General features: G+C 33.0%; 1 protein-coding gene across 1 annotated transcript in view; it reads right to left on the reverse strand.

Annotated features, from left to right (window-relative positions):
* The window catches only part of LOC145296792 (dynein axonemal heavy chain 1-like), a 350721-nt gene that overhangs the window by 69891 nt on the left and 266895 nt on the right, over positions 1 to 13935 (reverse strand). Inside the window, exons 63-64 of the mRNA XM_080142859.1 lie at positions 5524 to 5684; positions 1755 to 1980 (exon numbers count right to left, since the gene is read on the reverse strand). Coding sequence (XP_079998985.1) covers positions 1755 to 1980; positions 5524 to 5684 — 387 coding nt within the window. The remainder of the gene's footprint in view (positions 1 to 1754; positions 1981 to 5523; positions 5685 to 13935) is intronic.

Below are 13935 nucleotides of genomic sequence, written 5' to 3' on the forward strand. Positions count from 1 at the left end.
ATTTCCATTTTATTATGCATGCACGTCCATTTAATATGCTTCATTTTCTTCATATGCTCTCATATAACTTTTATACATAATTTACATTAATTGCTGATGTGGTTTTGGCAATACTCAGATACACCATCGTCATTCAAAATGCCATACCAAGGCCAGGGGCCACACCACAACATTGATTGTTTTATAAAAAGTAGACTGAATAAAGAAATGAAGTGATATACGTACATGTAAATTTTCTATGATCTAAATGAATAACCAAGAAATTAAAAAGTAACTTATCGCACATATATTATCATGGTTATGGTTATTTAAATGGATAACACAACATAGTCTTTTGAATTTCTGTATATATAGTATAAAATAAAGACCTAAACACAGCTATTCATATGCCTATTTGCATAACTATTTTATAAACAGGTTATAATAAATTAATTAATGTTCGCTGTTATTCATTTGTAATTTTAGTGTCCTATTTTACTATATACAAACAGTAGTTTTGTAACATAGTCCTTACATGTCAACACTTGGGATCCACACATTGTATGCAGACGGAAACAAGGACAAGGAAAGAATTCAACTCACTTTTTTTCAATTGAAACAACAGACATTTATTTACAGGTACTTCCAGAATAAGGCCTTGTCTCTTGTTTAAAAGTCTTCTTGTACTCGAACATTGTCTGGCAATGCTTAGGAAACATCTTTCCCTCTCGCTTGTGGGCCATGTGTAACATGTCTATTTCTATTCTCTTGTGTCTCAAACACGTCTCGGATTCTCTATGTCTTCAACCCATCTCAAAAACTTTTTTATCTCTGCTGTCTCACTGGCTTGGTCATTTGCATATGGCTGCTGCTGCTGCTGCTGCTGCTGCTGCTGCTAACCTAGCATCAGTGGCTTTGTTACAGTTTTATCAATATTTACAAGAATTGATTTAAATTTTTTATGCATGAAGCCATTTGGTGTAAGAAACTAAAAAATACCACTTCAATGTCAAAAAACTAACCAACAATACGTGTCTGTGGATAGATTCTGACCCAGTGAACAGTAATTCTTTCTGCTTTGTCAGAAACATCGCTTATGGAATGTGAGGACTAAATGTCAAAATAAGGAAATTAAGGACAAAGTAACGGAATTAAAGTGATTTAATAGAAAAAAAAAAAAAAAAAACCCGGATAAATTAGCAAAACTTTTCCTAAACTATTAGTCATTAATTTTCAAAGGAGGTAATTTAAACGAAAACCATTAGTTTTTAAAATCACAATAGTTTTGTTTTTGTTTTTTTTTACATTTTCACCCCAAACAAGGCACAGTGCCACTTTGATATAGGAGGCTACTATCAGAGACATAAGTTGCAGAGATACTATATAGGGAGTTGAGCAGCAAGATATCTGTTCACATTATACTTGAACTTCTGAATGTCAGTACAGTTGGGGAAGCAGAAACTCAGAAGGGAATTCCAAAGTCTACCAATTCTGGGAAAGAAACTATTACAGTAGAAGGCTTTCTTACATCTAGGGATCTCTACTGTGTAGGGGTGGGATTTTGCTGCTTGTCGGGTTTGTTGGGGGTATTTACGTTGAGCAGGTACAAGGCTTGTAGTTTGTCGGAGCATCCACCATTAAAATATTTATATTAAATATACGTAAAGTAAGTTATACATTTAGATAGAATGCTTAGAGCTTGATAAATAGTCACTAGATGGCAGGTACGTTTTTTGCTTGTTATTAAATAAACAGGGATGAAATATGAAAAACACCTGAATTTCTTCTGATTTGATCTTGGATGCTTCCAAAGTACTTATCAAGTCGTGATCATCCACTGGGTTCCCTTCTGAAGTGCTGAGTTTTGTTAAAATCTTGTCTTCTATGTCTTTAAGCTCTTGTTTCATTTTTGCATTGTTTATAATCAACTGATTTTTGGCCTCTTCTAAGTCTGGACGCTCTTCAGCAACGACCACAGCAAGCATCTGATCTTCTAGACCACTAAAAAGTAAAAAAAAAAAAAAAAAAATTATCAAGATCAGTAACGTGTGGGTAAAGAACTTAAGTCGATTCTCTGAGCATGCGTAATGCTGCTAAGAATAGCAGTGTTGGCTAAACACACATAAAGAAAATAAACAAGCCATAAAAAAACGTTTGTGGTGAACAAAGATATTTCATATATTTATACTTTGCATACAACAAATTATGATGACAGTAACTGTTACATGTATACGTGGATTAAACATACAATTAAATACATTTTTAACCCTTGCCTTTCCCCAAAGCTATTCACTTTTTTTTTTTTTTTAAATATGATCTACCTCCTCCTCCTCCTCCTCCTCCTCTTTCTTCTTCAATTTATAAATTACAACACATTCCTCCTTCTGGATGTATTGTTAAATATTGGACAAGTGGATCTGCTAGTGCATATTATAGTAAAGGCTGGGTTAACAAGTGTCTTGAGAATAACTGGAAATATGATAGGCTAAAATCAGCGGAGGTCAACACACTGACCTGGGTGAAATTAGCTCAGCTGTGGAATTATATAATCTAGCGGATATTATGTCATATGGCTCTGGGAGAGAGGGTGATAGCAACAAAGGTGGCCCTGGAATGCATGTGACGTCTTCGGATGTGTAAAAGAAATGGGATGATAACTAGGGCTGTGACAACAGCATATTCTTTTTATGGTTTTGACTCTTGAGTATATATCCAACACAGTTGCACACAGTTAATCAACCGAGAACCACATCACCTTATATAAAAACATATAAGATATCAATGGATATATACTTGAGAGTCAAAACAGTCAAAAGAATATGCTGTTGTCACATCCCTACTAACAACATATGATTAAACAGTGGTTATCTATCTATTTATCTGTCTCCCCCGCTCACTGGTGAGAAATTTGGAATGAAGATAAAGTTGAATAACTGTCCTTTGTCTTTTATCAGTTTTGAGTTGATCCTTTTAAAGTATGAATAAGAGATTTGATTAGATCTCAGTCTGAAAAGCATCACATAGAAGTGCAAACCAGGAGAACAATCCGCAGAAGAGGAATGATCAGTCAATGTTTGAATAAAAATTTGTGAATCCTAGGTGAAAATTAGCTGTATTGTGGGAATATAATATCTAGCAGATACTACGTCATATGGCTATGAAAGAGAAGGTGGTAGTGTTACATGAAAAGGCTTATCCCCTTTTCATGTAAGTAAAAATAAAGAGAATTAGTTAAATGAAAATAAAATCAGATAAAACGGGAATCGAACCCTGTAGATAAGTTTTAAAGAACACTAGGTTTTAAATGGAATGTCCAGTAAATTGTTGATTCTGTTAAAATATTTAATAAATACAAATTTGGTTGGAAAGTATGCACATTATTAGAAAGAATGCATAATAAAATATGGGTTATATGAATTAGATAAGTAGGTTAAATTCCTTTGTAAAACAACAAGGAAAATGGGAAATTTCCTGGTCATCAGACATGGTTTCAAAAACGTACAAATCGCGCATGTTGATGACACGTGACTTATAGTCACGTTGGCCAGAAATACATGTGATTTCTCAATATAGGAAAGAGTTCGAAGTTAGTCAGAGGGTCGAAAAGTCAAGAGAGGTTCAGACCGAACCTTGGCACCGTCTGGAAGAAGAAGATGTAAAGAAACTTTGAATTCCTGGATGCAAAGCCATTGACCGGTCATATGGAAGAAATAAATGATCATCATGTTTTTCATAACATGCGTCTTCGTGTTGTAATTCAATGGAAAAAGGTATTGTCCATTTATGTATAAGAACCTTTGATAAAATCATCATCTAAAAGATATGTTAGAAAGTATATGTGTCAAACTATAAATGTTATATAAACACTCCCGTTTCATACAGAACTGTCAATAGCATAGACTCTCGGTCTATCTATCTATATATCGAATCACCTTCTCAAAGTGTATTTATATGTACTCTCTCTCTTTATATATACTTGTTAATGTCTCCATCTCTTCCAACAACATGATTAAGACACATGAGCACTCCTAAGACTCTTACTCTTCTTAACATGAACAACAAAAGAACGTTCATCATCTAAATAATAATAATAATAAACGAACCACAAAAAAATACAACAGTAGGAACAAATGAGTCTGGAGAAGAATGCAACACATTCGGACATGTAATTATGATTAAACAGTGGTTGTAGATTGCTTTCTCTCGTTCTTTCTTTTTCTCTATTTGTCTGTCTTCCTCTCATTTGTAAGTAATTTGTAATGAAGGTTACCTCTCTCTCTATTTATATATCTATCTTTTCCCTTATTGGTGAGAAATTTGGAATGAAGATCAAGCTGAATAAATATCCACTATCTTCCCTCAGTTTTGTCTTGAGTTTGCCCTTTTGAAAGTATTAATTTTTGTCTCAAGTTAGAATCTTGAGTTTCTGTACAGATTGTGAATTTGCTTGAACTGCTGTTCGTGTTGAATACTATCTATGTCAAGCCAAATAGCGAAGTATTCAATCGAAACATATTCATGACTCGAAAACAGTGAGTCACTCGAACACTGCATAATTAAATTAAGAGTACAAAGCAAATATTATGGTTGTATTGATTTCGGCAACTTGACGGTTACATGTATGACACAAGGTGGAGAACACAACAGTCTGTGCTAAAGACAAAGGCAAAAATTTACACTTTCCCTATGACGCCTTTTTCTGTAAGGCAACGGTAGGTTGAGAGACAATTCTAGTCTTAATTCTCGACCCCATGTTTAGTCCAAGAGTTCCCACGAGATCTTGTGTTTGCCAGCGAGATTTTTGGGCCTATCTTCTGTTACCAAGGCGTTTCATGTCCAAGGAGAATAACTTTAGCCTATGCAATAATTAACTCATCAAAGGGAAATAACTCTATTTCCTATATCACAAAAATAAAGAAGGAAAAACGGAGAGAAAAAAAGGAAAACACAAATGCTTTTTTAGCTACAAAAAATTACCTTAATGTATTCATATACAATAATCGTCAAATAAAATTGATTTTTATATATTAAATGATAGAAGCATGCCTGTCCTAGGGTGGGTAAAGTTAATTCCCTGAACAGAACAGTTTTGTGCCCCTTTTAGGTCTCCTGATAAAGATCAAAATCAATGATATTAATGATATTAAACCTTATGTCTAGAATCCTCATTCTGATTTTGATCAAAATACATTACTTTTATAAAAATATTTGAATTTTCAAATGAGACATGGCATCTATATTATACCCCTAACATTTAAAACACCTCAAAGAAACTGAAATTTCGGAAATATTTATTAATTGATGTCTAATACCTATTATTAAAATTGCACATAAATCGGAGTTATCAACCTTTCCATTCCCCTGTTTGCCCTCTTTGTACAAAACTAAATATAACCCACATTACCCCCTTTACACCTAGCAGCTGTGTTCTGAGATTCGTAATGAGTAATTAAGTAAGAAGGAATCCTATACATTGAAACATATAAACGTACACACATACCTAACTTTATATAGAGATGACGAATATAAAAATGAAAACCTTACCTTGGTGACAATGTAAAGTTGACTAAAGTAACTTTGGTTGACACTTCTGGTGAATAATGAGGATTTGGAAGTTTTGTTGTGATGTAAAATTTAAAATCCTCATGATATGGGATAACCACATCGCCTAATTTGAGCACAATGGTCCCTTGTTGTTTGTAGGTCTGAAAGAAAAAGGAAAATGTATTGGTAAAACAATTTTTTTCATATATATATATATATATATATATATATATATATATATATATATATATATATATATATATATATAAGAAGAAATGGACCATAATCGGATGTGTTAAATTGACTAAAATACGAATAGAATAATAGGAGGAAATTGAAAAAAGAAACGGGAAAATTATATATTATAAACATTCAATTGAGTAAAATAAATAGGTCAATTAAAAGAATCACGAAATATAATAAAACCTGAAGTGCTTCTTAGTTTATTTTTCTTCTCTCTCTCTCTCTCCCTCTCTCTCTCTCTCTCTCTCTATATATATATATATATATATATATATATATATATATATATAGGGAGAGAGAGAGAGAGAGAGAGAGAGAAAGAGAGAGAGAGAAATAGATATATAGTGCTTAGTACTCAAAAGATGTATGCGTTTTTAGTATGCCATGACTTCACGCTCTTGACGATCTTCAGAAATCTAAGACACAGATATATATATATAATAGCATTATAGACAAGACAACGCCATATATTGGTATACATAGATTTATTTGTCGATATAATAAGGAAAAGCTATAATTGGGGAGTTATATGCTCTTTATACTGAGGTATTTGAAGCCTAATGCATTACATCAGAAGAGGGACTAGAGGGGTAAGTTGCAAACATTTCAATGCGATTTCTGGCTAAGGGGATAATTGGGGGATATTAAGGTGTCTAGTATATAGTGGAGTGATTGACTAGGGGTGTAAAGAGTATCTCAGGAGGTTAAACTAATGTAGGTGAATTTAAGTTAACTGGGAACTTGAGAGAAATATGGAGCAATAAGAAATGGGAGATATGAGAAAAAAGAGGATAACATAATATGAGGGAGGATGGTGACGATATGGGGCGAAGACACAAAGGGAGAGGGCTGTATAATGGTTGGTTGGTTGTTTTTGTTTTACGGCATATCAACCCTTTTCGGGTTATTCAATGCCGAATCCAAAGATTTTGAAGAAAATTTTTTTAGTAGAATATATTTGTTGTTTTCAAGTCAGTTTCTATTTAACCCATAGTTGGAACCCTAACAGGTACTACCACTCCGGGTCAGAGTGGACCTGGGAGCAATGGTAATTAAAGGGTGGCTCCACACTCCCCAAAGCCCGCAAGCTGGGACCTCACCACTGGATATAGTTTAAGGTCATATCCAGGACCCCCATTGAGGGACTTTTACCCTCTGCAGGGGGGCAGTTGGTGTATTCTAATGCCCCACCGACAGGGTCGGCTGTATAATGGGGCAGAGGACATAAGGTTATAGCTGAATAGAGTGAGATAGAATAAAATGCCGTGAAGAGTAATAGTAAATAAATCCAGTAAAAAAATATAGATAAGAATACGGGTAAATATACGGTTTTATATAGATTCGATATTTTTTCAAGTTTATCAAAACTGAGTATAAATATTAATATTTATATGATAATACTAACCAGATGAAAAAGCTTCATATTCCAGATAGAACATTTAGATAAGAAATTCAATTCAAATGCTGTAACTTAGAATTTACAACAATTTATTATTCGACATGGAATACAAGTTGAAAAGTTAAAAATTTAATTTTTCAACTCAGATATTCGTTGTCGAATAATAAATTGTTGTCAATTCTAATTTACAGAGTTTAAATTGAATTTCTTAGTACTGTATGTGGATGTCTATATATATATATATATATATATATATATATATATATATATATATATATATATATATATATATATAAGAAGAAGAAGAGTATCAATATCGCCTGAAGAGATCTCTAGTTATAAGTAACTAGAGACCTCTTCAGGCGATATTGCTTATACAAATGTTTAGTCCGTAATGAAAAGTTACTTGTAACTGGCTGACTGAAACATGCTCATGAATGTATAGCGACATATTAATACAAATGTAAAACAAATAAAAAGTATATCTTGCCCTACAAAGTATTGAACACTCTTGTATTAACCTCGCTAAAACTTCCTTGGTCGCTTTAGCTCTGGAAAATATTAACTTGAAATTATATATAAATATATATGTGTGTGTGTGTGTGTGTGTGTGTGTGTGTGTGTGTGTGTGTGTGTGTGTGTGTGTGTGCGTGTGTGTGTGTGGAGAGAGAGAGTTGAGCGGTTTAGAAGAATTGCATAAACTGTTCAGTTGATTGATTTTAAACTCAATCAATATAACAATTAATAAAAATGGCTAACACTTATATTGAACAGCGTAAATTTTCTTGATGCAACATTTTGAACAGACATCTTTGAGATACGTCCATGCAATCTGTGTATTTAGCGATGAAAATGGTATTTCAAACTGAAGCGTGACAGATCAAAAAAAAAAATAGTAATTTAGCGTATTTACCGACCCAAACGACTTCCGGTTTTGAAATTTCTCGGAATAAACGACGTTACTTAATTTGAAGACCCCTCCCCCCGCCATACTGTGTTCCTTCAGTAAAAATTTCACACACACACACACACACACACACAACACACACACACACACGCACACACACACACGCACGCACACGCGCACACACACACGTGCACACACACACACGCACGCACGCACACATACACACACGCACACACACATATTAACTAAGTTACCATTCATTCATTTTCTTTTTCATTTATTTAATTTAGTTTAATTTACTATGTTTTAAAAGTATTTTACTTTCAATATTAATTATTTCTGTAAAAATGTTTCTGCAAATAAATATATTTTCGTAAAAAACAACAACAAAAAAAACAGAAAACAAGTAAATAAGCATATTTAAAAAAAAATCAGTTTAGGGATATTCTTATTTATTATATTTAAAATGTTTTACTTTAAATATTAATTGTTTCTGTAAAAATATTTCTGTAAATAAACATTTTTTTAAGAAAAAACGGTGCTTGTTAAGATAAAGTCGACATCGATTTTTTTAAATATGTCGTTTTAAGCAAAAACAATATTACGTACTTAATTGCCATGTCGAAAATAGAAATACATCCAAAAATTATTAAACTTCATGGAGTAGATACTAGGTTGGTGCAAAAAAACAATATCTTTTTCTCACATATGTTACTTTTATATATGATTTCTGAAATAATTCATTGATATATATATAGCCATGTTATATATCATTTTGAAGCGCGTTTTTCGCTCTATCGAATTGTGCTATTCAACATCTTCATTCATAGTTTTGCAGGCTTTTCGACAGCATGAACAAAATTCAAATCCGCACGATTTTCTTGTTCCAGTTCAAACTAGGCTGAAAAGCTGCCGAGACAGCTTGTGAAATCAATGATGCGTTTGTCCCTTGAACCACTAACCAACGTGTGGCACAACGGTGGTTCAAGAAATTTCGCAATGGTGACGAGAGCCTCAAAGATGGTGACGAGAGCCTCAAAGATGAAGACGATCGCGGCCGGCCGACTGCGATTGATAACGAACATTTGAAAGCCGATACTCGCAAAACCACACGAGAAGTTGCTGTTGGACTCAAGGTCAACCACTCAACAGTTGTTCGTCAGTTAAAGCAAATAGGGAAGTAAAAAAGTTGGATAAATGGGTGCCGCATGAATGAAACGATAATTAAAGAAAACGTCGTCTTCAGGTGTCTTCTACGCTCCTTTTGTGTAACAAAAACGACAAATTTCTCGAGCGGATTGTGACGTGTGATGAGAAGTGGGTCCTCTACGACAACTGGCGACGTTCGGCACAGTGGTTGGATGCCGGAGAAGCTCTCCAACACTTCCCGAAGCCGAAATTACACCAAAAAATGGTTATGGTGATGGTTTGGTGGTCTGCGGCCAGTCTCATCGATTACTGCTTCTTGAATCCGGGCGAAACGATTACGGCTAAGAAGTACTGCCTACAAATTGATGAAATGCACCAAAAGCTTCAACGAATGTGCCTGAGATTGGTCAATACGAAGGGACCAATTAATTCTCCTCCATGATACGCTCAACAAACTCTAGAGAAGATAAACAAATTGAACTACGAGACTCTGCCTAATCCACCATATTTACACTGATTATCACTTTTTCGAGCATCTCGATAACTTCTTGCGCGAAAAATGCTTCAAAAGCTGAAATGATGTCGAATCGGCCTTTAATGACTTTATCGCTTCCAGAACTCCAGATTTGTTTCTCTTTGGCAAAAATGTGTCGATTCTAATGGTTCTTATTTCGATTAATAAAGTTTATTATGAAAGAAGTTATGATCTTTTGAAGTTGAATATCAATAAACGACATTATTTTTGCACCAATCTAATATGTATTGTTAAAAGTAATGCTTACGGAAAAGTGGATAAAACTACGTTTGTTTTATACTTGATAAAGTAGACGATGAAGAGTTCACACACAGGGGACCATAACTCTGAACGTATATTTTAGATTATTTGTTTATGGCGTGTAATATTTGTTATCTATAACGATAGACTTTTTTTTTTTTTTTTTTTTTACTAAAAACACAATAGCAGTTGTTCTACTCGATGGATTTTCGTAAGTTTTTTTTTATATATATATATATATATATTACTATTTTCGACATGACAATTAAGTACGTAATATTCTTTTTTGCTTAAAACGCAATATTTAAAAAATCGATTTATCGACTCAATTTTAACAAGCACCGAAAAAACATGTAAAAATTCAGTTCCAGAATATTCTTATTGAGGTAATGGTGCATAAAACGAGACCCTAAATTTCAAAGATTACGGCAGGCCTGTCAATTGAGGTATGAAAGCACAAAATTGATACAATACTTCCGCTATTCTTCAAAACTACTTACTTATATAGTTGGGCAAAGTATTAAGATTTTTTTTTTTGTTGATATATTTTTTCTAACATATTTACGTCCCCCCCCCAAATATAGTTACGTTTTCTTTTCTGAATGTAGTATATTTAAATATACTTTATTTACATATATTTTATTTAAACCTGCGCAGTCTATTACGATCGTGGCCGATTATAAAAAAATGTCATTTTTATAGTTAACTATAATTTAGGTTTATTTTTTTCACCTTCCTTAAAATAAAATATATAAAAATACGTAAATTTTCTTTATCAATCGATTTTGTGTTTTATAATCGCATATCTTTTTCAAATAATTTTGTTTATATTTTGTTAAATTGTTTAGATATTTCTATACAATTAAAAAACAGAAAATTAATTGTTAAAGAAAGTTTGCGTATTTTTATTATAAGGGGGTGAAAAAAATAAACGTAAAATAGAGTTAACTATAAAAAAAAATATTTTTTAAATCGACAACGATCGTAATAAACTGCGCAGGTTTAAATAAAGTATATGTAAATAAAATATATTTAAATAAAGTGCATTTAAAAAATGTAAATATGTTATAAAAAATATATTAACAAACAAAAAAAATCTTAATATTTTGTCCAAATATATAAGTAAGCAGTTCTTAAGAATAGCTAAAGTATTGTATCAATTTTGTGCTTCCATACCTCAATTAACAGACCTGCCGCCATCTTTGAAACTTAGGGTCTCGTTTTATGCACCATTACTTTTATTTATTATGTTAAAAATATATTTTAATTTAATTATTTTCAAACACATGTAAAATAAACATATCCATTTAAAAAAAATCAGTTTACTGATATTTTTATGGTTTGACCTAGATTTTCGGCGGATCTTCAAATGACGTAACGCCGTTTACTTCCGGGAAGTTTCAAAACCGGAAGTCGTTTGGATCGGTAAATCCGCTAAATACCCTTTAAAAATAGTTCAAATTTAAAGCGCGACAAACCAACGAAACTGCTATTTCAAACTTAAGCGTGACAGACAGACGAAAATCTTATTTTGAACTTAAGCATGATAGAACAATTAAACAATTAAAACAATTAAAAAGACGCTAAAAACAATTAAAAGACGCTTAGAATAAAACGCACCCATTTAATATGCGCGTTTATAGATGAATCTGAACTGAAATGTGACGTAACAACTGACGAACAAAACTTTGTTCTTATCCAGAATTTCCCTATATTAAAAAAAAAGCAAAAATAAAGAAAAATCTGTACGAAAACGAAAATATCATATTCCAGAAAGCACGTAAATTGATCAAGGAATTTTAGTTTTAACTAAGAAAACCAAATTTATGAGTATTTGAGGAACCAATGTTTCGTGTCGCTATCTTGAAAATAATCTCAAGAAACAAGAGAAATAACTCAACTTTAATTAAAACTTGCGATATTTTTGTTGTAATGTGTACGAATTCCCATTAATTGCTTAAAAATGATCTTCTTTATAAAAATAAAACTACTCAATTTACGTAATTTTTGGAATATGATATTTTCGTTTCGTCACGGGCACGTACATCAAGCAGTTATTTATTTATTTATTTATTTTAAGGGGGAATTCTGGAGAAGAACCCAAAGCCGATTTATAGACGCAAGGACACATCCAAAACAATTCCTCTTCTTTCTTATTGGCATCACAAATTCAGCAATTTGGCCTTTTGTCTAAGAACAATATTGCAACATCATACACACGCGTGCACACACGCACACAGTGAAAACTGTCCTCGGTCAGGCAGGATCATATTAATTCAGTCGGAGTTACCCAGAACATTTAGGTTCTGCCAAAGTCCGTAAGGGTTCCGCAAGTACAGGTGCTAATGAACTGTTAATTTTTATTTAATTTCATGTATATAATATATTACTAAACATGCACAATATATTCTAGGTGATTGGAATATTGAGTACTGGTACAGCTTTTGAACCAGGAAAAAAAAAAAAAAGAAAGAAACGACAAAATGCATAAGCAATCAGAAAAGGCTGAATCAAAACGAACCGGTGTTAAAATCAAAATGAGGCTGATTAAAAGAAAAAAGAGAAAAACACTCACTGTATGTTTTATATGGCAATTTATTTATTTTCTGACAAACAAAAATCAATGAATTTTGACAAATATTTTACAGAAAATTTGAAAATGAAGCTGGTTTTTTTTTGGGGGGGGGTCGATAAATTGTTTGTTTTTGTTTGTTTGTTTTTAACATAATCAATGCAACAATGTTTTTTATAGATTTTTTTACGTTTTATATTTCCGGTACTGGCACAACTTTTAGGATGGAGAAAAGCGAGAGATTAAATACAACAGAGTTTTCATTTTTCTTAACTCTTCTAGTAATTTTCTCAGTTATACAAAAGGAGGCGACAGATTGATTGTAGATTGTAACTACCCCTGGACAATTATCTTGTTTTTGTTATGCAACAAGGCGAGTTGTTGAGTTGTCTTTCTTCTCTTCCTCTGTTTTGAAATGACCTCTACTTTCCAGTGATGCTGATTTTGGAGACCAGAGCTGAACGGATGACACACTTTATCAAAAGCAACATGGGGAAAGTGGCAACCTATGCGACCGAATCCTCTTATCAACCAAGATCCTCGCCAAAAGAGACAGCATAGTTCCAGCGGCTACTCAAGACCAGAGCAGACAAGTCGGGTAGCATCTCTCGTTGGACCTTGTTGGGAAACGGGGGTACAATTATACCATCTTTAGATAGAACAAATACTACAGTTGAATCCTAGCCAGAAAACCAAGAAGGTATACTTTAGTTTCATGTACAGCCCAAAAGCGGCATCATATTTTTTACAACTTTTTTTTTTATGCATCGCCGGTGATCGGGCGATCCTATTTATTAAAAAGGAGGCTAGAAGGTGATAACATTCTATAAATATTAAATTAGCGTATCTATATACTAATTTAATGTTCGTAGTATGTTATGACCTTCTATCCTCGTTTTTAATAAATCGGATCTCTCGGTCGAATAATTTATAATCTGCAAACCGTGACACTCGTACGCATACTAATTAATATATAGTATTATATACTATATATACTATTAATATATAGATATTAACGCCTTTTCATAATTTTATGCATATCTGCTCTGATTCTGTTCAGCAAATGCTGTTCTTGACAAAGATCCCCAAAATGAGCAATATAATCCCCATTCTTACCCGTGAGATGCAGGGGAGGGGGGCTGACATTGAGAAAACAAATGAGAAGGGGAGCAAAAACAAATTTATACTTTTTAACCATTAAAAAATATTGGTGCTTATACAAAAAGAGGCGACAGATCGATTGAGGAAAATTACATTTTTCGTAGATGTTTTAAATAGACTGTGAAGAGTGCAGAAACAGCGGACATAACTCAGTATATTCTAGATTACATCGTAATGGCGTCCAACATGTTTAACAGATATCGATA

This window comes from Euprymna scolopes, chromosome 17 (assembly GCF_053919585.1).
Source record: "Euprymna scolopes isolate OS-2025 chromosome 17, ASM5391958v1, whole genome shotgun sequence".
NCBI lineage: Eukaryota > Metazoa > Mollusca > Cephalopoda > Sepiida > Sepiolidae > Euprymna > Euprymna scolopes.